This window comes from Periplaneta americana, chromosome 16 (assembly GCF_040183065.1).
Source record: "Periplaneta americana isolate PAMFEO1 chromosome 16, P.americana_PAMFEO1_priV1, whole genome shotgun sequence".
NCBI classification, from domain to species: domain Eukaryota; kingdom Metazoa; phylum Arthropoda; class Insecta; order Blattodea; family Blattidae; genus Periplaneta; species Periplaneta americana.
The window spans coordinates 80,449,075-80,472,635 of record NC_091132.1 but is presented as its reverse complement, the minus strand read 5'-3'; the positions used below and the strand labels follow the sequence as shown (position 1 = coordinate 80,472,635).

The following is a 23,561-nucleotide window of genomic DNA, read 5'->3' as shown; positions in this document are numbered from 1 at the left end:
GAAACTTGTTCACTATAATACTGTCTACTGGTTGTAAAGCATATTAATTAGTAAGTTTTTATATCTTTTCAAGATATCACGCTGTTTCTCGTATCCGTTTCCTTATTTTCTACTGTTGTTTTTTTCATTACTAATTTAAGCCTGAAAAATAATCCCATATCCTCTTCCCGCTTTTTCCACTCATATTTAATCAATAACAATGCTCGTACGTTTTTCTGATCGTCATGCTTTCTAAGCTCTCTTGAAATCGACACAGGGTTCTGTATATTAATCTATGGCAGGGGTCATCAGCACACTGCACCCTCGGGCTAGCGTCTCTTACCCGCAGATAAGAGACTGCACTGTGGTACATCCGTGGTTGCTGGCGGGTATGCTCTCTCCCTCTCTGCCTGCTGCACTACGGGGCATATTACATTGTTCTGAATACCCTTTACCCATTTCAGCGAGTGCTGACGACCACTGATCTGTGGTATAAAAACATAAAAACTGCTTGATTCTTCCTCAAAATGTGTTCTATTGGCTATACTGCAATAATAAGTCGTCATTAGTAAAATGACTCTTAATTTGACACGGTGAAACGCGGAACGATTTAAAAGAGGACTTACATTTAACATTTAAGTAGTCGCGTGGGGGTCATGTTGGCCCCCAGTGCTATTATGGTACTAATGTAAAAAATAGTTTGCGGCTGCTTAAATGTTAATGAAGAATTAGCTGTAGCTAAGTGTGACTTAACTCAGTTTTTGTGAAATCGGCTCTTAGTTGTTTTATTTTAGGGTAATTTTAAAGATTTTTTTATGTAAGTTACGAAAAAACTTAGTCCAAAAAATAGATCCCCATACCTATTACGAATCGAACTTGAGTCCTCTGGATTTGTAACCTGACACTCTCACTACTTGAGTCAGTAGACGACTGTCAAAAGTAAAAATTCTTTCTATTTAAACAAAATATAGAACAACATAATTTGTAAGCAGGTTCCTGTATTACTTGACGGTTAAATTGAGCGAAAACCGTACGGACATTCAACTTGTGTTTATCCGTACATCGCATCGTATCGGTTGTATTGGTATCTGCGCACTGGATTTTTTTTAACTGTCACCGTGTGATTGGGGTAGCACCAGAGTATTATTCAGGGTAACAAGTGTTTGTTCGAATTACGATTTCAATTGAAACTGACATCGATCAGTAGACCTGATTCCCTTATCGAATTTAGCAAGGCCACATTACCTATTCTCTGAGCGTGGATCTATGAACGCAATAATGATCATCAGCCACTGTTCAGCTTTTACTATCTCTTCAGTGAAAATGTAAGGAAAGTGTAGTGCAATACAGTAGGACTAGCTGCGTAATAGAATCCCGATTTGTTATTCAGGTTTCGATTCGAGTCGCTGTCCATTTAATTTTATATTTAATGAATCAACAAATCGAAATCAAGGATTTAATAGTAGATTAATTAAGGTAGTTTTGACCACGAACCGGCGTACTTAGGTGTTGGCGAGTTCTACTCTTCCTACGGGTTCGATCGGATATTGGTTCGAACACAGGTTGGGCTGATTACCATGATTATAATTTAACATGAAACAGTCGACCTGGTTGGCGAGTTGGTATAGCGCTGGCCTTCTATCCCCAAGGTTGCGGGTTCGATCCCGGGCCAGATCGATGGCATTTAAGTGTGCTTAAATGCGACAGGCTCATGTCAGTAGTTTACTGGCACGTAAAAGAACTCCTGCGGGACAAAATTCCGTCACATCCGGCGACGCTGATATAACCTCTGCAGTTGCGAGCGTCGTTAAATAAAACATAACATTTAACATGAAACATTGGCAAAATCTCATTACATTAATATTCTCATTATATCAATACATTTTAGATTTATATTTTTCTCTCTATAACATAGTTCTAGCAAACTTCTATTATATTATTTCTCATCATTTTAACCAACTAGCTGTCTCCACTTAATTATAGTTCTTTACATATTGGATATAGACTGAATTGAATTATATTAGTAATTAGCTCATAAATTAAGTTATTACTTCCTTTTATAGGTTTTATCTCAATTTAAATAAACAGGTACTAGTCAGCTGTCAAAAAATCTGAAAGTTAGAATTTATAAAACAGTTAATTACCGGTTGTTCTGTATGCTTGTGAAACTTGGACTCTCACTTTGAGAGAGGAACAGAGATTAAGGGTGTATGAGAATGAGGTTCTTAGGAAAATATTTGGAGCTAAGAGGGATGAAGTTAAAGGAGAATGGAGAAAGTTACGCAACGCAGAACTGCACGCATTGTATTCTTCACCTGACATAATTAGGAACATTAAATCCAGACGTTTCAGATAGTCAGGGCATGTAACATGTATGGGAGAATCCAGAAATGCATATAGAGTGTTAGTTGGGAGACCGGAGGGAAATAGACCTTTGGGGAGGTCGAAACGTAGTTGGGAGGATAATATTAAAATGGATTTGAGGGAAGTGGGATATGATGATAGAGATGGGATTAATCTTGCACAGGATAGGGACCGATGGCGGGCTTATGTGAGGGCGACAATGAAGCTGCGGGTTCCTTAAAAGCCATTTGTAAGTAAGTAAGTAAGGTACTAGTCGGTAAAACTTAACTGAAGAATATTGCTGGAAAATCTTTTAAGTGTATTGCATATTCATAATTTAAATAACCTATGTATGTCACTTTTGTATTCATTAAGGCTGGTTGAGTGGAAGAGAAGGCCTTATGGCCCTAACTCTGCCAGCGAAAATAAAACATTCTATTGTGTTCTATTTATGTTTGAGTGTTAAAATGTTATGTTTCATTCAACGACGCTCGCAACTGCCGAGGTTATATCAGCGTCGCCGGTGTGTCGAAATTTTGTACCGCAGGAGATTTTTACATGTCAATAAATCTACTGACATGAGCCTGTTGCATTTAAGCACACTTAAATGCCATCGACTGGCCCGGTATCCAATCCGCAACCTCGGGAATAGAAGGTCAATGCTATACCAACTGCGCCAACCAGGCCGGTTTGAGAGTGTTTCAAATGTTAAAAACATTACAATATCTAATTCGATAAAGATATTAAGCAAATAATAATTTAAAATATATAAATTGTATTAAATTTATTTCACTATCAACCATATTCAGACCTTGTAGATAAGAAGCGATTCCTTAATAATCTAAGTATTACAATAACACCCAACAGAGAGCATAACATTTTCACTGATTACAGGGATTCTATGAATTCCTTTTAAAGGAGATGAGGATTAAATTTCCGTTTTATATATATCTTTTTTAATTAGATACTTCATTTTTGGTGAGCATGCTCCTATTTATATCAGTAATGACTTGTTTAAGTTTCACATTTATAAATCAAGTTGTTTAAGAGTTATTTAAATTAAATAAAATAACTTGCATATTTTCAGAATTTTTCATCTTACCCAAATTTCAAGTAACATGTTTGAAATTTTATCAATAACTTTGATTTCTTTAGAAAGTTCGTAAGCTTATGTTCTGATCAGAGCAAGGAAGTTGGTACCAAAACTGTTAAGTTGTGTGAGCTTGGATTGTATCTCTACCAAATTAAAATAGTAGAGCAGCTCTCAATGTCAGTGAACCAGAGGTCAAACATATACTCCCGGATGGTAACCAAACATGTGCTCCAATAGCCCACGGCCTTAGAACAAGAAAATAATAAACCAATAATATAAAAAACAACAATTTGTAATTATAAACTTCGTAACTCACAATCTAAAATAATTTACTCATACAGACAAAGTATAAAATTATAATTCTAGCCTCATTATAATAAATAACAATGAACATTTTCATTTTATCAAAAGAAATACTTCTTTTTGTTCAGAAGAAAAAAAAATATATTTTGTACTCTGAAAATAGGCCTATTCGTTCTACGCCACAACATGTTACTGGGGTAAATCTGAAATATGATACAGTATATCTTATTATCATCAGGTGAACAACTACTTTGTGAATCTAATAGTGTATCTAGTGTGTGGTACATAATATTAAACCCATAATATTGTTTTCAAGAAAATTTTTCATTTCTATTGTAATGAGAGCTAGGAAGTTCTTATCGTAATTCCGATGTTGAACTTGGGCTGTAATGCCACCGAATGCATAGCAGCATGATACGTCAACATTTAACGAAGAATAATCCGGGAAAAAATAAATGTGTTACACACTCCTGTTTGCATAATTATTTAATAACAGATGACTTTACTTTCTTGGAATCATGCATAATATTAACATTACGTAAATAATATAATAATAACAGAATAGCTCAATTGCAGAACCCAAAATATTAATATAAATTAACAGTGTCCTTGAAACTATTCACGACTGTACACAGCTCCACAGAATACATATAATACAGAATATACTACATTAAACGAACACAATAGAGTAAAAATACAGGAAAAGAACATATAAATAAGTTTAAACGTTACTATACTAATGATTTCGTAAAATCCGAATGGATCCCTTTAAGACACTAATGGGTATTTTTCTAATAAAGGTAGTGTTGAGGCCTAATTTTTTGCATGTTTTGGCAAAGAAGAAGATTACGGTCCCCTTGCTCCCACCATCAGTCCGACAACCTCGATTTCTGAAGAATGGTATTTTTCTTTATAATATGGCGTCGGTTCGTATATGTTTCTTTTTTCAGCATCCACCTCGGCGGGATGTTCGGCATGCGTTTCGAATCTGATGGTGTGGACAAGAATGAAAGCTGAGTAATTTTTTATGGTAATAACGTCGATACGTTGAACACTTCCTTGTGTGGCGAATCCTTGAACCTCTTGGTAAACGGTGAATCCAATCTCATGCAATTCCTCAGCAAGCATGGAGCGGATTGTGTGGTAACATATGTTGCAGAGGGCCTCATCGTAAGGGCAGAAACCAAGGATATGAGGAAGGGTTTCGATCACGCTGAGGCAGCGTCTACAGTGGTTATTATCCTGACTTCTACCCGGTACAGCTCGGACCACAAAAACATAGCCATCATTTTCAGGGCGTCAGTCCATTCAGAAAGAATGAACCTTTCGTGATTACTTATCGATATAAATATTTTAATTTGCAGAAAATGTTATTTCAGCTTCATAAATTTTATTTATTTATTTATCTATGTATTAATTACTTACTTATTTACTTATTTGAATATACGTTTATTTAACACTTAACTTATGAGTATAACTAACAATATTTATTATTTACACTATTATTGTGTAATAGAAAATATAATGCCAGAATGTAATTTTCTGTATTTTAATGTAAACTGCTAATAACAAGGGAGCATAATATTACAAAGACAGAGGAAATAGTTGTGTCGCTCTGGGAAGAATAATGGATGTATATCGTCGTGCGCACTCCCTGATCAGTATAAATGAATAACGAGACACGGTTTTGAACTCGCGCGCTTAATGATTTCGATCGCATGCACAATTTATCCGCTAAATTGTATGTTATACAACATTTATATTTGCATCTATCGTTTCGCAGTATTGCTACAACTGCAAACTACTTCAATTATTGTATTAACCAGGGTTAATTGTCGTGCACAAAGGGTGAACATCACACAGACTTCTAAATTTGTATGTCATGTATGTATGTATGTATGTATGTATGTATGTATGTATATATGTATGTATGTATGTATGTATGTATGTATGTATGTATGTATGTATGTATATATGTATGTATGTATGTTATTATTATTATTATTATTATTATTATTATTATTATTATTATTATTATTTACTTACTTACTTACTTACTTACTTACTTACAAATGGCTTTTAAGGATCCCGGAGGTTCATTGCCGCTCTCATAAAAGCCCGCCATCGGTCCCTATCCTGTGCAAGATTAATCCAGTCTCTATCATCATATCTCACCTCCCTCAAATCCATTTTAATATTATCTTCCCATCTACGTCTCGGCCTCCCCAAAGGTCTTTTCCTCTCCGGTCTCCCAACCAACACTATATGCATTTCTGGATTCACCCATACGTGCTACATGCCCTGCCCATCTCAAACGTCTGGATTTAATGTTCCTAATTATGTCAGGTGAAGAATACAATGCGTGCATTTCTGCGTTGTGTAACTTTCTCCGTTCTCCTGTAACGTCATCCCTCTTAGCCCCAAATATTTTCCTAAGAAACTTATTCTCAACACACACTTAATCTCCGTTCCTCTCTTAAAGTGAGAGTCCAAGTTTCGCAACCATACACAACAACCGGTAATAAAACTGTTTTATAAATTCTAACTTTTAGTTTTTTTGACAGCAGACTAGATGACAAAAGTTTCTCGACCGAATAATAACACGCATTTCCCATATTTATTCTGCGTTTAATTTCCCCCCCTAGTGTCATTTATATTTGTTACTATTGCTCCAAAATATTTGAATTTTTCCACCTCTTCGAAGGATAAATCTTCAATTTTTATGTTTCCATTTCGTACAATATTCTGGTCACGAGACATAATCATATACTTTGTCTTTCCGGGGTTTACTTCCAAATCTGTCACTTTACATGCTTCAAGTAAAATTCTCGTGTTTTCCCTAATCGTTTGTGAATTTTCTCCTAATATATTCACGTCATCCGCTTAGACAAGAAGCTGATGTAACCCCTTCAATTCCAAACTCTGTCTGTCATCCTGAACTTTCCTAATGGCATATTCTAGAGCGAGGTTAAAAAGTAAAGATGATAGTGCATCTCCTTGCTTCAGCCCACAGTGAATTGGAAAAGCGTCAGATAGAAATTAGCCTATACGGACTCTGCTGTAAGTTTCATTGAGACACATTTTAATTAATCGAACTAGTTTCTTGGGAATACCAAATTCAATAAGAATATTATGTAGAACTCTCTCTTAACCGAGTCATATGCCTTTTTGAAATCTATGAATAACTGATGTACTGTACCCTTATACTCCCATTTTTTTCTCCAATATCTGTCGAATACAAAAAATCCGATCAATAGTCGATCCATTACGCCTAAAACCGCCCTGATGATCTCCAATAATTTCATCTACATATGGAGTTAATCTTCTCAAAAGGTTGTTGGACAAAATTTTGTACGACGTCAACAAAAGTGATATTACCACAGTTAATTATCATCATCATTATTATTATTATTATTATTATTATTATTATTATTATTATTATTTAGTTGAATGAGTAATGGGAAAACTTTATTATGAGTTACTGAGTGGATAAGTATGTGACTGAATTGGTAATTTTATGAATTATGGGAAAACTTTGTGTTTGAGTTATTGATAGAATGAGTATGTAGTTGAATGAGTAATGGGAAAACTTTGTTATGATATACTGAGTGGATGAGTATGTGACTGAATTGGTAATTTTATGAATTATTGGATAATTTTGTGTATGAGTTATTGAGACAATGAGTATGTAGTTGAATAAGTAATGGGAAAACTTTGTTATGAGTTACTTAGTGGATGAGTATGTGACTGAATTATGGGATAACTTTGTATATGAGTTATTGATAGAATGAGTATGTAGTTGAATGAGTAAGGGGAAAACTTTGTTATGAGTTGCTGAGTGGATGAGTATGTGACTGAATTGGTAATTTTATGAATTATGGAATAATTTTATGTATGAGTTATTGATAGAATGAGTATGTAGTTGAATGAATAATGGGAAAACTTTGTTATGAGTTACTGAGTGGATGAGTATGTGACTGAATTGGCAATTTTATGAATTGTGGGATAACTTTGTGTATGAGTTATTGATAGAATGAGTATGTAGTTGAATGAGTAATGGGAAAACTTTGTTATGAGTTACTGAGTGGATGAGTATGTGACTGAATTGGTAATTTTATGAATTATGGGATAACTTTGTGTATGAGTTATGGATAGAATGAGTATGTACTTGAATGAATAATGGGAAAACTTTGTTATGAGTTACTGAGTGGATGAGTATGTGACTGAATTGGTAATTTTATGAATTATGGGATAACTTTGTATATGAGTTATTGATAGAATGAGTATGTAGTTGAATGAGTAATGGGAAAACTTTGTTATGAGTTACTGAGTGGATGAGTATGTTGACTGAATTGGTAATTTTATGAATTATGGGATAACTTTGTGTATGAGTTATTGATAGAATGAGCATGTAGTTGAATGAGTAATAGGAAAACTTTGTTATGAGTTACTGAGTGGATGAGTATGTGACTGAATTGGTAATTTTATGAATTATGGGATAACTTTGTGTATGAGTTATTGATAGAATGAGTATGTAGTTGAATGAATAATGGGAAAACTTTGTTATGAGTTACTGAGTGGATGAGTATGTGACTGAATTGGTAATTTTATGAATTATGGGATAACTTTATGTATGAGTTATTGATAGAATGAGCATGTAGTTGAATGAATAATGGGAAAACTTTGTTATGAGTTACTGAGTGGATGAGTATGTGACTGAATTGGTAATTTTATGAATTATGGGATAACTTTGTGTATGAGTTATTGATAGAATGAGTATGTAGTTGAATGAATAATGGGAAAACTTTGTTATGAGTTACTGAGTTGATGAGTATGTGACTGAATTGGTAATTTTATGAATTATGGGATAACTTTGTGTATGAGTTATTGATAGAATGAGTATGTAGTTGAATGAATAATGGGAAAACTTTGTTATGAGTTACTGAGTGGATGAGTATGTGACTGAATTGGTAATTTTATGAATTATGGGATAACTTTGTGTATGAGTTATTGATAGAATGAGTATGTAGTTGAATGAGTAATAGGAAAACTTTGTTATGAGTTACTGAGTGGATGAGTATGTGACTGAATTGGTAATTTTATGAATTATGGGATAACTTTGTGTATGAGTTATTGATAGAATGAGTATGTAGTTGAATGAATAATGGGAAAACTTTGTTATGAGTTACTGAGTGGATGAGTATGTGACTGAATTGGTAATTTTATGAATTATGGGATAACTTTGTGTATGAGTTATTGATAGAATGAGTATGTAGTTGAATGAGTAATGGGAAAACTTTGTTATGAGTTACTGAGTGGATGAGTATGTGATTGAATTGGTAATTTTATGAATTATGGGATAACTTTGTGTATGCGTTATTGATAGAATGAGTATGTAGTTGAATAAGTAATGGGAAAACTTTGTTATGAGTTACTGAGTGAATGAGTATGTGACTGAATTGGTAATTTTATGAATTATGGGATAATATTGTGTATGAGTTATTGACAGAATGAGTATGTAGTTGAATAAGTAATGAGAAAACTTTGTTATGAGTTACTGAGTGGATGAGTATGTGACTGAATTGGTAATTTTATGAATTGTGGGATAACTTTGTGTATGAGTTATTGATAGAATGAGCATGTAGTTGAATAAGTAATGGGAAAACTTTGTTATGAGTCACTGAGTGGATAGTTATGTGAGTTATTAAATGGATGAATGTATGTATAAATTAGAGCCTACCTTTGTTTGGGAGTTTTAGAGTACGTGTGAATGTGAATAGTTTTCGAAATGAATTAGTAATGTAATCAGTGAGTGACTTTTTGATTTAATGCGTTACTATTATAGTGCGTGAGTGGTTTGGTGAATAATTGTGTGAGGTACTGAGTGCATGATTGAGCGAAGGTGGAAGAGGTGAAACAAGAGAGCATCAACGCCAGTTGCTGTGCCACATTTTTTTTGTTGCAATAATATGACTAACATTTTCGCGATATTAGATTATCTTATAAAATAATGAGGGAAACTGCGATGCTCTATCAATACCCGTTCAGTGCTGCTTGGAGGCTATGTGAACATACCGTGAGACGAGCAACGCATCCCACATACCTCCTTAGGAGCGCAGTTGTACTGTTTTGCACAGAGAGCAGGAAAGAGAGAGATTGTATGCGGATAGCGTAACGAGCAACATCGCCGGTAGCTGAAGGGTAAAAAAGATTATGCAACGCGCGGTACAACACAGATAAACACATTAGCGCGCGCCTAATTACTGCCAGGCAGGCATTGTCGAGTCTGCAGGGGTGGGAGGAGGGCGTCTAATCCAGTACAGAGACTCCTATCACAGACCACTGCAGTACCACCTCAATTCAAAAAAGGGGTAAAAAAGTACCCCTATCCACTCATCCTGCTTTAATCCGCGAGGTAATAATATTTTTAAAGCTAGTGTAATAAGATTTCGTGCTCGAAATTTTTACATATCAGCCCATCCTTTTCCTCATAACGCCACTTCTTGTTTTTCAACCCCTTCTCAAAAAGAGAGAGAACCTGCAGCCAATTAGGGACAATGATAATTACGTGTGACAGATAAATGGAATCCACCTGCCTGCAATGGGATGAAATAAAAACGCGCCTCTGAAGTGGCTTAGCTCGGGATTACGGCACCACAAGTAAAAGAGCAAAGAGGTGTGAGGACTCTGTTTTGTTTCGCTACGGGCCTCGGTTTACGGCGCAATATTAGACAGGGTTAATTAGAAACTCGAGGATTGAGGGAGGGAGGTATGGACTGAAAAGAATACGTCAACTTCTGGATACAAAAAGTTTGTTTTGAAGTGCTCACACAGGTTTAATACTGCATATCCTAAATCCTGGAAGTAAAATTTGTTTGCAAGCATTCATTATGGGCGTATTTCAAACCAGAAAACGAAAGATTGTTTAAAATGCTGATATTCACAGACCACAGCTCTCAAATACAGCATTAAGCCTCTTACACTTTCGCTAGACATATTTAATCTCGTTATTTTCCTCTCTTTCTAACCGCTACTGATAGAAGCAATATTTTCACGCTCGTAATGCCCACGCAAAATGACAAAAGACTTTAGATTGTTATCAGTTCCTGTACTCTATACGCTCTTCGTTATGTTGTGTTTTACCTTGTTATAGCTATTGCATTACGTAGTGATTTAGAGATTTGTCTTTGGCCACGGAAATATTACACCATCTTGAGAAATAGCTACATTTTAGTATATTTTAGTATAGGCCTATTGGTGTAGTAGGTCTAATATCCTCGTCTTATCCTCTGCGATTGCCTTCTTTCCATTTTTTCTCTTTCTTTCTATTCTTTTTCTCTTAGTTTCTATTATTCCTCCTTTTCATTCTCCTTTCTTTCCATTTTTCTTCATTTATTTCTATTAGGGACTATTCTCTTCTCAGTTTCAGTTATCCATTTTTTCGTTCTCCTTTCCCTCCATTCTTTTTCCTATCTTTTCACTCTTCTACCTTTCTTCTCAGTCTCCTTTCTTTCTTTCTTTCTTTCTTTCTTTCTTTCTTTCTTTCCCTTTTCCTCCTTTCAATTTTTCTTCTCTCACTTTCCATGACTCTTCTCTTTTTTTCGTATTCTTCTTAATATCTTTTCATCCTTCTTCCTTTCCTTTTATCTTCTTTCTTTCCACTCTATTTCCTTTCTTTTCATTCTTCCTTTTTTCATTTTTCTTTCATTGTTTTCATTCTTCTTTCCTTGTATTCATTCATCTACCTTTGTTTTCATTCCTCTTCCTTTTTTCCCATTCTTCTTCCTTTCTTTCCATTCCTCTTCCTTTTTTCCATTCTTCATCCTTTTTTTCCATTCTTCTTCCTTTCTTTCCATTCTTCTTCATTTCTTTCCATTCCTCTTCCTTTTTTCCATTCTTCTTCCTTTTTTCCATTCTTCTTCCTTTCTTACCATTCTTCCTTTTTTCCATTCTTCTTCCTTTCTTTCCATTCCTCTTCCTTTTTTCCATTCTTCTTCCTTTCTTTTCATTATTCTGTCTTTCTTTCCATTCTTCTTCCTTTTTCCAGTCTTCTTCCTTTCTTTCCATTCTTCTTCCTTTCTTTCCATTCTTCTTTATTTCGATTTTTCTTTCTTTCTTTCTTTCTTTCCATTGTTCTTCCTTTCTTTTCATTCTTATTTCTTTCTTTCCATACTTCTTCATCCTTTTCCATTCTTCTTCATCCTTCTCTAATCTTCTTTCTCCTTTTCCATTCTTCTTCCTTTTCATTCTTCTTTCTTCTTCCATTCTTCTTCTCTTAGTTTCGATTATTCTTTCCTTTTGATTCTCCTTTCTTTCCATTCGTATTCTTTTTTCAATCTTCTTCCTTTCTCTATATTATCCTGCTTGTTGTTTCTATTATTCTTTCATTGCAGTTCTTCTTGCGTGCTTTTTTTCTTCCTTTTCATTCTCCTTCCTTTCTTTTTTCTTTCTTTCCATTCTTCTGGTCTTAGTTTCTATTATTCCATCCTTTTCTATTATCTTATGCTTCTTTTAGCTTCTATTTTCTCTCTCTTTCTATTCTCTTATGCTTTTTTCATTCTTCGTTCTTTTCTTTCCATTCTTATGCTCTAAGTTTATATTATTCTTTCCTTTTCTATTCTCTTGTGCTTCTCCCTATTCTTCTTTCTCTTTATTTCCACTATTCTTCTTTTCCTTTCCTTATTCTCTTACTTTCTGTTTTTTATTCCTATTCTTTTCTGCTTCTTTCTATTCTCCTTCTAGCATTCAAAATTTTATTCTCCTTCTATTCTTTCTTCTACTTCATCCATAATCACTTATTGTTTGGAAAATTTCATACACTGCCGCAACATAACTTAAGCTCATAATGTGACATTTTTGTGACTTGTACAATACACGGAGTGACACAAGGAGTAGGCTAGCTTGTGGGGTCAATATGATGCTTAATATCACACTTTCAACGAATAAATGTCATTCTCCAGGCGAGATTCGAGCCCACGAGTCAAAGCAGCGAATTAATTGCTGCGTACATCACAACGTATCGTTTTACTTAGAATACAACAAGCAGTTGGTCGATAAATTTCAACTTCAGCTGTAGTCACAGCCTGTGCTAAGTCTACCTCTCTAGCAAAAAGCATATCAATGCAAGATTCTGATCCGTTGCTAAGCAAGCGACGTCAGCGTAATGTTACGTAACTCATTGTCATTGCTGAGCAAGTGACGTCAGGTGTTGCAACTTAGCTAATTTGTTTAATTTATTTTGTTGAATATCGAAATCACAACAACCCTCTTTTACCTGGAGCTACATTAGTCTTAGAGATAAATAACTGTGGATGCTTATTTCAGCACAATTAATTAATTATTTGCAGAATATGTCACTAGTCAGTAATGCATGCAATGGAGGGGGAAAGAACTGGCCAACCTACCTATCTCCTGGCTTAGTTGCTTCATGAGTGGTACCTCATTTGTGTTACTTTTGAGATTCTAACCTGTCGTCGAACTGCTGACTTAACAAGAATGTCTGAACGCATCCTATTTTAGAATTAATATTATACAACTCCAGTGCTACTTTATGGCTGTCAAACATCGTCTTTGATCGAAAAGCTGAGACAGATGGTGAAAGTCTGCCAGAGAAAAATGGAACGAAAAATAATGCAAGTGACGCTAAAAGACCGAATCAGCAATGTGAACCTCAGGAAGAACACGGGCATGGAAGACGCAGTACAGGTTGCAGACGAACTCAAATGGAAATGGGAAGGTCACGAACCTAGGATGCGTGACACTCAGTGGACATACAGTGTGCCCATATGGGACCCCAGGATAAGGAAGCGGAGTGCAGGAAAACACAGAACCAGATGGGCGGATACATTCACACAGAGAGCGGGGAAGCAGTGGACGAGGTGTGCAAGAAGCAGATCAACGTGGATAAAACTGTCGAAGGAAACTTCAATCGGTGAAAAGTGAAATGTGCCAGCAGCAACGCGAATGAATATATGAAATGATGCAAAGTGCGCGACAGAATCAGTGAATAGTGACCGTAAACTATTGAGAGTGCTTCATACCCAACTCGAGAGACGATGAACAAGAGAACAAGGTCGAACACTCTCTAGGCTAGCTCACCTATAGAGTGAATCAGAGCTATCCTGCCTACGTGCAGGAGGCCTTAGCCCTCAAGGGATGTCACAGGCTAAATTCTAAATTATACAACATATAATAATACACAACATTAAACAAAACGTGTTAATTAAAGAAACCTCTGAAAGAGAAAATACTGTACAATAAAATAAATGCACTAGACCTATTTACAAACGGAAAAAAGTGTTTGTGACCGTGATTTTTGGTGAGAGTTTTATAGAGGGGCTTAATATCTTCAATACAATTTTAGTTCAAGTACAAAGTTAGCTTAGGGCTATAGGTCTATCTTTAAAACCATGTAAGTAATACGTAAAGAGAATATGTTAAACTTTTCGTTCATTTTCACTATAATTACAAATGGTACAATTTGTGATTTCGAAAAGGTAAAAGTATTGCTGAAATTTACCATGTCTAAGTGTTTTTTTTTCTTATAAGGCCGTCGTAAACTTTTCTGATTTGATATAATAGTGCTATATTTTTTTCATGATAAACGTTTTCGGTTTTTTTTTAAACCTTCAGGCCATCATTAACCCTTAAAATGAAAAGTTTTTACATTATAAACAATCAAGACAATGGGCTACATAAAGGTGAATCATGTTGAAAGTGTGAGATCTTACAAAATAATGAATATCATAAAACATTAAATGTATATACAAGTTTAAATAGTTTAAATATTAAAATCATGCAATGGGTCCAATATGAAAATTATGTGGTATGAACAGCATGCATGCGCTTCCTTACGATTAAATGTAACAGGTATCTTGTAATTTTGTATAAAAGATGTCATAATGTCATAATACAAGCCACAAGTTAATATACAGTTACAAAATAGTAAGAAAGAAAAGATAATATATATGCAGCATCATGCTTATAGCTGTATACGTAACGTCTGGAGGCACGTATGGTCTTGTAGTGGTGGAGCAGAAGAAGTATGTCCAGTGTTGTAGAAGGATGAAGCACCATGTCCAGTTAAAAATTGAATACCTCCCTGGAAAAAGGATGTAACTTCAAATTCCTCAAATATGTGATGTAGGTGGAAAAGAAATTTTAAAGCATTTTATAACTAAAAATTATTGCATTGAATGGCTGAATAAACTTGTATCCTTATTCAGTCAAATGATTGCGATAGTCAATGTACTTTGGCGTAATTAAATATGCCCCTGAAATAATTTTCCTTTCTCCTGAAACATAAATAACAGTTTTCTATCAGAGAGAGAAGTGATTTTTCATCATTTTGTAGATATGTATGTATTTATTAACACTACAATTGGGTATACACCCGGTGGCAGTGATATATAATATACAATAATTACAATTACATGAAATAAAATTAAATAAACCTAAATGAAATAAAATAAAATAAACGTAAATCTATAAATAGTAGATGCAATAAACCTAGGACTATAATTAAAAATTATTCTATAATAACGCCTACGATAAGCAAAAGTAAATCTAACTTATAAGCACTTCTATTTCACCCAACTATTACCAATTTAATTAATTACATATCACCTTAATTAATTACATACCAACTTAATTACATATCATATTAATTAATTACATATCACCTTAATTTATTTACATATCAACTAAATTACATATCATCTTAATTGATTACATATCAACTTAATTATTTACATATCAACTTAATTATTTTACATATCAACTTAATAATTACATATCAACTTAATTAATTATAAATCAATTCAATTAGTACATGACACAACTTAAATAATTACACTGCACCTCCAATTACATTTTCAGTCTAATCTTCTCAACCTTTCCTTAAATGTATTGATTTTAAGAGGACCACCCTGAAAGATTGCCGCAGGTAAGCTGTTCCAGTCTACTATTGTGCGGTTAACAAAAGTTTTGTTGTTTACATCCTTATTCCAGGGAGGCATCCAATAATATCAGGATAAAATCTAACAACAATCTTTTACGTCTAATCGTTTCATGTACGGTAGGGAAGAATATGGCTATAGGTTAGTTATTTATCCTTTTGCACTCTTTTATCCATTTGACCCCCAAGCATAAGCGTTTTACGTTAAAATAGAACGGGAATTTTTGCCAGCACCTACCTAAGCATGTAGCTGAGGTGTACTACTTGTGTTGCAGACATGGGACAGTTCGGGCTGAGTGCCACCAATAGCCACTGGGGCTACGGCGCCGCGAGTCCCTACTCTTCGTACCTGGGCCCTGCGGGGGCGCTGGGGAGCTGTGCTGCCGCCGGTGGCGGCTTCAACGCTCCAGCCCTCGGCTTCTCCACGGCCGCCGCCACAGCTGCAAGTGACCTGAACGGAGGCGGCCAAGGCGCCACCGCACACGACGCCTTCGGCGCCGCCAGTGCCGTCTCTTCTCGTGAGTATTTTCTATTTGCGCAGCAATTAGCATCAAATCGTTTGTAAGAATAGTCGTACTAAGTTCCCTGTTCAGTGTTTCCGCATATTGCTAACTCATTCATTCATAGTTTTCTGCCCAAGGGCAAATCTTTCACTGCAAACCCAGCTTTATCCAACCTTTCCTATTTTCTGTCTTCCTCTTAGTCTCCGCATATGACCCATATATCTTAATGTCGGTCTATCATCTGACATCTTCTTCTACCCCGAACTCTTCCCCCCTTCATAATATAATTTATCTAATATAATTAGTATATTTGACTTCCAATCAAAAAGTTTGTATAAAACAAGATAAATAATTGTATTAACAAGCTATTCTTTTATGTTAAAAATTAATTTGTTGTTTTTGTATATTTTTGTTGATTAATTTTTTTTATTTATAGTTTATTTTTACTGTACAGGATATTTTATTAATTTGTAAAAGTAGATTACAACGATTATTAACAAAATAGAAAATGGAGAAGAAATTCCAAATGATTGGAATAAATCATATATAATATCGATATACAAAAAAGGTGATAAGAAGAATGTTAATAACTATAGAGGAATAAGTGTCCTATCTTCTATGATGAGATTATTTTCTAGAGTTATAAAGGATGAAATGAACACATTCGTGAATTTTAAGGAAGAACAGAGTGGGTTTAGAGCAAATAGATCATGTCTAGATAATATTCATTGCATAAGATTATTAATAGAGAAAAACAAAGCAAAAAATATAGATACACATATGACCTTTATAGATTTGGATAAAGCGTACGATAGTGTACCTAGGAAAATGCTTTGGATAGCAATGCAAATAATGAATATACCACTCAAATGGATAAACATGGTAAAACAAATTTATAAAAATACAACAGCACAAATAAAACTAGGTAGGAGAATTACTCAAGAAATAATATTGACGAAAGGTTTGAAACAAGGATGTACTCTGTCACCAATGCTTTATATATATATATATATATATACCAAGCACTAGAAACATGGTACAAGAAATGTGCTGGAATGGGTTTTGTAATAGGGGACAATACACTACATTCATTGTTATTTGCCGACGACCAGGTGATATTTTCACAAGATGAAGAGGATATGGAATATATGGTGAGGAAAATTGATGAGTATAGTAAATGGGGTCTAAATATTAATTATAACAAAACAGAATATCTGTGTGTAGGAAAGGAAGTTTCCAACATAGTTATAAATAATGAAATAATAAGGTACACATATAACCTCAACAGGAACATGTCAAAAGGATATAGATAGTAAAATTGCTTTAGGTAAACAGGCCACAAAAATATTACATGGATTATTATGGAGCTTTAGTTCCGTTACACACTAAAGCGAGAATGCGTTTGTCGAGCTATAAAAAGTGCTTTCGTGTAGCACTCATTGTAAGTAACGGTCGAAACAAGGCACAGCTGACATTGGTCCTGCTTCCACAGGTAGGCCTAACGTAACCTATAAAATTGTAGCCTATAACATTTGTATTGAAATTAAACAATTAATAGACGTTCAAATTTATGTAACATCATCGCATATCAAACTCAAAGACTTTGCATAGTAATAATGTCTTTGTTCAAACTACCTTTCGTATGGCGTAATAAAATTCGTGTTTTAATTAGGCCTATCTATACAGAGATGGCTTCACTGTGTAGCAACTTGTCTCGCTGTGAATACATAAGCATTGGTATATAGCTGTCCCTACTGTTACTGTTAAATTAAATTATGATTTCAGCAGATAATGAAAATGTATTTGTTATAATAATAAGAGAAAAGTGCAGTACATGTAATTAACATTGTTAAACTTGTTTTTCGCTTTTCGCAATTGGCATTACTGAATAATAACATCGAATTTCTTTATTGCAATAATCGATATTCATCTACGAGTATTTCAACTTCACAATGTCTGAATAGGTTAAGCATTCGTTAATATACAATTATTAACATTTTGTGATCGAATTTTAGGTATATATTATTTAAATTTTTATTTTATTCACGAAATAGTCCTAATAAATGTCACTCGAGGTCTGAGATTTCCCAGATAAATCCACTCGCTTCGCTCGTGGATTTATCGGCAGATCTCAGACCTCTCGTGACATTACTACAGATAATCCAGCGTGTGTTAGAAATGTGCATTATAGAGGATGGTCGACTGTACCAGCACTTACTGTAAGGTAGGGTCAAACCCTGTAATACGACCAGTCTATTAAAATTGTCAGAAATTTAATTTTGAATTTGTAGCGCCTTGTAAGTTAATTCGTCTGACGTACATGAGAATACTCTGGCAAAGAAATGTTATCCGTTTTGTTTGCATATGAGCTGTGGTTCGACTGTGTAGCGAATATTGTAGGAAATTAAGGAATTTATAATATCTCTTGCACTTAGAAGGGAGTAAGAAATTGTACTATTTTCTTTTCAGTGTATATATTAAGTTACCGTCAAAACGTGAAATCCGTCAAAACCAGTTTCAACTAGCAAAACCTAGTTTAAGGAAACAAAAGCATGAACAAAAAGGGTATATACAAGGCCTACCAAAAGCCTAAACAAACCAAACCTAATCTGTTACTGATTCTCGACTTTACGAAAAGTAGCTTTCTATGTATTAATTAATTAAATTACTAGTTGAAACTGGTTTTGACGGATTTCAAGTTTTAATTGTCACAGATACATATTAAATTTATTCACTTTAAGAGCTACATTTATTCATGAAATATAGTTTACTGAAATAGTAGCTTTTTTTTTTGTTCACTTGGCTTTGGTCGAAATTTCTATCCATAGTGCCATTAGTCCTGCAGATCATTAACTACATCGAATGCACCTTCTTGTAATGTGATCACATTGTGACCATTTTACAAGATTGAGTGGCCGAATTACAAGACTAAGAAAGTTCTGTAAGGAGAAGAGGTTTTGGTAAAAGAACGTATTAAATATGATCTGTACATTGAAAAATAATGTAGGTCTACTGATATCACACTGGAGTACGGAAAATAAACAAAAAGCAGGCAAAACTTAGTTTTATGCTTTCAAGAATTGTCATCCAAAACTGTCTCGATGGCAGTGCTTGTCATTCGTGGATTAAGCAACATTCAGAGAAAAGTACAATTTTGCAGTTTGGGATGTTGCTTTCCCAAGCTTGAGTAAGGGCATGTTCCATGGAAAATCCTATCAATTAATTCCGTGCATGTGGGCTGTTCCTTACAACCCTATGGCAGTTCCAGAATCTCCGTACATTGCACCTGAATACTTTTCTCAGGTGGAAAACGAAAATTCTGAAGATGGGGCAATATGGAGCAAATTCAGCAACAATGGAAAATTTCCAAGGTTGTCTGAAAACCCCAGCACATAACCAACAAAAAGGAAAAGTTCATCACCAACAGCGTCTATCTCGTCGGATGAGTCCACGGATGACAATGAAAACAACATTATGCGTTATTCGACATGCAACAATGAAAAAAGTGAGTACATAGTCGCCTGGAATCTGAAAGCATAGCGGCCATTAGCTTCGTCTGTAAAACAGAGTGCGCATGCGCAAGCATATACTATAGTACTGCTTCTATCCACAGTGTGACGTCACTCATGCTTGCAGATCCCAGGCAGGAAGTGTACAAGGAAGCAAGAGGCGACAGTTTTAACTTCTCCTGAACAAATAAAGTAAAAACTAGAGAAGAAATTGAATTCCAATAAAACAAAACCAACCAAAACAAAGTTAAACTAAGTAAGAAAAAAGCATCCTACTGCTGCTAGCAAGAACTTTATGTGTGGCTACTATAATGAGTTCTTCAGCGATGACCATGATGGTGAGGTGTGGGTGTTCTGTGCTCTTTGCAAAAATTGGTTTCATGAAGAACATGCAGGAGCATCAGGAATGAAAAATTTTGTGTGTATTAGTGTGAAAATGAAAACCAAATATAGTATGCATTTTCGTGGCCACATTACAAGATTGTCCTTTAAAATGGCCAATTCTGTGGTTCTGTAATAAAACTGTACTTTCATATAAATGTATTCGAGTAAAAATATCAGTACTTAATGTATTTTATGAGTAATGTTCGAACCTAATACAATATAATTCATAAAAATAGCCCCAATTGCTTATAATAAAGCGCGATAGAAGATTTTGGTGTGCATATTACAAGACTTGATCCTAAATAAATAAATTTCATCTATAAGGTAATGTATAAGTCGAGAGATTTTATTACCGAAATAAGACGCTCTGAATCACAGCTAAGCAGGTGGTTATTTGCGCATGTCAATTTTCTCAAACGGCGCCTTACTAAGCGAAATCTGTTTTCAGGCGTACACTCGTTATTTTACACCGTTATCTTGTATATTCTAATCATTCCTGATATATTTTATCTTACGAAACTATATTCTATTATATTCTTAAAATGATATATTACGTGAAAGTAAGAATTCCTATAATTGTGACAAAACAAGGTGGATGATTTCTGTAAGTAACTTTATTAAGAAAACGTAGACTATTGTTTGTCAATACTGGATGTCGAACACAGAGCACCTGAGGAGAGAAAAAGCACTGTTGCTTAAGATTTTTATTATAATGGTGTCAGAACAATCATACGCGCTTGTGCGCTAAGCACTTCATAATCTATTTCCTATAGTTGCTCATTCATTCCAGACAAGGAAGACTGTACAAATCGAAAGTGTTTCCCTACTCAGAGTCGCGAAGATCTGATTGTCAAGATGAACAATGTTACCACCATTATCCCCACAGCCTTTGAGTGCATACTATCATCAGGTACACCAACATCCGTGTCTCAATATCTCGCGTAATAATACAGTGAGGGGCGTAGAGGGGTGAGGTGGTGAGATTTCCCTTGATGATGCTAACCCTTTATCCAGGACCAGCTCTTGGTTCTTGGGTTTGTATTGTATGCCACACAATTACCCCTCCCCACCCTGTACTTAACCCAGCAGTATCTTGCACACTGCAGGGCTGAATATTGTCTGCTACATAATGCCACTCCAGTAAATGATACTGATAAATCTGTCTCGCGGAGGTGGAAGACTCGAGTAGCTGCAGCACTTTGGCTGTGTGCTGCACTTCTTTTAAAGAGATGTTCTCGTCGCGTGACAGTCGCCATTTCCAATTTTAACGTTTGCGATAAAGATCTTAATTGCTCAGTGGTTCAGGAGCAGATTTGACGCCATAGTCATGGGTTTCAATCTCGTCTACATCTTGGATATTATTCACTTGGCAATATGTTTTGTCCTGCGTCTAGACGAGAGCTGGTGCCATGCTGAGTCGATGTCAGGGAAAGACCTGCCCTTGGATAGAACACTAAATGAATGAATGAATGAATGAATGAATGAATGAATGAATGAATGAATGAATGAATGAATGAATGAATGCAGTGGCGGTTCCTCGGGGGAGGGAAGGGAGGAACGTCTTCCTCACATTTTCTTCTTTTGAAAGTATATACCAAATAAAATATGTGCCTTGAAATTCGAGGAAGATTCGATAATTTTTAAGTTCACAGCTATAAGAAAAACTCGGTTGATCGAGTTTTAAACGACGCGCGCTCATGTGCTGTAGAAAACTGTGAGAAATATGCGAGATTTTCTGTGTGGAGGAAAGGCACTCCATTCCTCCTCTACTGCAGATAACACACATAGACAACAGCGCACTAGCGGCTAGAGAAAGAAGCAGAGATTTAAAGCAAGTAAATGAACGGAGAGGGAGGAGATTCTCCTCTGAATCGGTCATGGGCGGAAAATAGAAACCCGACTGGTCGTGCAGCAAGCTCGCTACCGCTACCACCTAACGATGTTGCATTCAACCGGACTATAACACATCTAGGAGGAGGCACAACAAAAACAGTTTTAACGCAACGCTATGAAAGACACCATGTAAACTTTTTTTTTAAATTATAAATCAAAAATATTATTTATTGCACTTCATATAGGCTACTGTTCATGGTTTGAAACTTGCGTGGATATTTGAAAGTTAAAGTCGGGTTTATGTAGAACAAAGAGGAAGTAAGTTGTACGTAATTGGCCCCTGAAATTCACTTCTATTCATTGTTTACTAGGCAGGGCAACAGCCAAATTGTCAGTTTTGTACAAATATATTTGAAACTGAAAGTAGGTACTCCAAACTACATCATTTTTAACATAAAAAATTAATCGGCCACCGGCAGCTTTAAACAATAATGATAATATGACTTTACAAGAACTGACATTCTTCAAAAGCATGTGATACTGAACTTGTAAAATGTACATGTGGCAACACAGACCACGTGGGTGGGTGCAGTGTTCTCGCTTTCCTCATATTATTTCCCATTCCCATTTCCATTTCCGTAAAACGGTTCCGGTTACAAGTTAGTAGCTAGTCTCTTCCAACACGTGTGATGCTGTAGTGTGCTCGAAAAATGCTAATTGTTAATTTGCGCAATTATTCAACAACGAATGGAAGTGAAAACTTAACATATTTTGGACAATTTAGGAAACTCAGTTTACAAGAGCAGATTATTGCTATACAGAAGGGACGGCCAACCCCAACACTACATGGTATTACATGTATGCATGTAGGCTAATTTGTAGCATGTTTCATTCAAGAAGGTGTCATTTCGTGCTGTTAACTTCTTTCCTCCTCTTAAGAAATATGCAGGAACAGCCACTGAATGAATGAATGAATGAATGAATGAATGAATGAATGAATGAATGAATGAATGAATGAATGAATGAATGAATGAATGAATGAATGAATGAATGAATGAATGAATGAATGAATGAATGAATGAATATAGTACAGCGGTGACCAAAACACGAACGGCAGTGATTACACGCGAGAGACAGTCTATGAAGTAAAGAGACGAGGGAGAAGTACTTGGCATGAAAACTACAACCAGTGGTGGTTCGTGCACTAACATTGAGTTCTTCATCAATCCGCTAATAAAAATCGCAAGCTATGCTGTATCGGTAATGTCACTACTGTATCAAGAGCCAATAATATATATATACATATATATATATACATATAAATTTTCTTGCATTTTCTTTTAAATATTCCTCATGAACACAATCAGAAAGCTCCTGAATTCTCTTCTGGATATTTAGTCGAGAAAGCGCATTTTTTCAAAATTAATTAACAACTTCCATTGGACAAATTATTCCAGCCACCTTGATCATTACGCATTTAAAAAATCTTCTCCGTTGAAAGGCTTAAGAGAACAAGCTATTTCGTTTGCCACTAGTTAGCTGGCTTGCTTACATTTTATTTACGTCATCTTTTTCTTCATGACGATGATTTATGGCCGATTTCAATTCTTGGAGTTCAATAGCTCGTTTCATTATTACACTAACACTTAATATTCAAT

General features: G+C 35.2%; 1 protein-coding gene across 1 annotated transcript in view; it reads left to right on the top strand.

Moving 5' to 3' along the window:
* The window catches only part of LOC138716526 (runt-related transcription factor 1-like), a 418,897-nt gene that overhangs the window by 371,566 nt on the left and 23,770 nt on the right, over positions 1-23,561 (top strand). Inside the window, exon 4 of the mRNA XM_069849676.1 lies at positions 15,950-16,192. Coding sequence (XP_069705777.1) covers positions 15,950-16,192 — 243 coding nt within the window. The remainder of the gene's footprint in view (positions 1-15,949; positions 16,193-23,561) is intronic.